Genomic DNA, 1,038 nt, shown 5'->3' with positions numbered 1-1,038 from the left:
CAGCCCGCAGCCCGCCTGGGGAGCTGGATGGGGGCACCACCAGCCCCCCCCCCGCTGGCCCCAGCCCCCTTACGGAAAAGGCAGTAGGTTGTGCCTGTCAGTGCCACTGCAATTCTAGGAGTGCAGTTTCAGCAGGACTGATGGTTCTCCACTTTATTATTGTCATTATTTAATTACAATCTATCTGTCACCATTCACTGCAATGATTCCATAATGTTGTCTGCACTTATTTTCTGTAAGGTACCTTCTCTCTGGGCTCTAAATACTAAAGTACCTTCAAACTCTTTTTAAAAAATCACTTTACCTTATTTCTTCAAGAAATTCTAGAACAACACTGTTTTTTCTTTCCAGGGTGGGTTCCCCCCCCCAGATCCACACTTCCCCACCCCGGGGATTCCAGCCACCAGCGACTCACCGGGGACCCTGGCAGCAGGCCAGCACCAGGTAGGTCACCAGGAACACAGCGCTGCAGAGAGAGACAGCAGGCGTCAGCCCTGCAAGCCCCCACCAAGACCCCCCTGGGGCTGGGAGGCTGTGATTGTGGGGTGCCAGCTGCCGGAGAGCACCCCAGGGGGGCATGAGCCGGCAGAACCCCTACTCACTACGAGGCGTAGTAGATGGCGACGTTCCTCTGGACAAAGGAGCGGACGGGGGAGCTGCGGGACAGGAGGGATGAGCGTGAGGAGGGGAGACAGCAACTACTGCCCCCCCGGGACACCCCGAGGGGACACGGGGCCAGGCTCCCCCCTTTTTCAGGGCAAGGCAAAGGAGGGACCCTCCACTCACACAAAGGTGAACACGGCAATGATCCCCACTGTCACCAGCAGCTGCAGGGAGATGATGGCATAAACCTGCGAGAGACAGGGGGCGTCAGCACCCGGCCCCCCACCCCGACAGGTGCCCCTCCACCCTGACGGGTGGCCCTGGCCCCCCGGGACTCGCCTTGCGGATGAAGGTGTGCCGGACTTTCCTGTCGTCCCAGTCGGCCGTTTGGAGGGGGGAGCCGTCCCCGATGCCATTGTCACCTGCGTTGGGGGA

At 59.6% G+C, this 1,038-nt stretch overlaps 2 protein-coding genes across 2 annotated transcripts in view; both read right to left on the bottom strand.

The window, feature by feature from the left end:
- AAMP (angio associated migratory cell protein) overlaps positions 1 to 1,038 on the bottom strand; it is a 12,826-nt gene that overhangs the window by 9,085 nt on the left and 2,703 nt on the right. The gene's annotated exons all lie outside the window — the stretch shown is intronic.
- The window catches only part of TMBIM1 (transmembrane BAX inhibitor motif containing 1), a 5,127-nt gene that overhangs the window by 2,245 nt on the left and 1,844 nt on the right, over positions 1 to 1,038 (bottom strand). The window contains exons 2-5 of the mRNA XM_019470899.1: positions 943 to 1,025; positions 787 to 851; positions 603 to 656; positions 416 to 466 (exon numbers count right to left, since the gene is read on the bottom strand). Coding sequence (XP_019326444.1) covers positions 416 to 466; positions 603 to 656; positions 787 to 851; positions 943 to 1,025 — 253 coding nt within the window. The remainder of the gene's footprint in view (positions 1 to 415; positions 467 to 602; positions 657 to 786; positions 852 to 942; positions 1,026 to 1,038) is intronic.

This window comes from Aptenodytes forsteri, unplaced genomic scaffold (genome assembly GCF_000699145.1).
Source record: "Aptenodytes forsteri isolate BGI_AS27 unplaced genomic scaffold, ASM69914v1 Scaffold255, whole genome shotgun sequence".
In the NCBI taxonomy this organism is placed as follows: Eukaryota; Metazoa; Chordata; class Aves; order Sphenisciformes; family Spheniscidae; genus Aptenodytes; species Aptenodytes forsteri.
The sequence above is the reverse complement of the archived record's forward strand: the minus strand, read 5'-3'. Positions and strand labels throughout refer to the sequence as shown.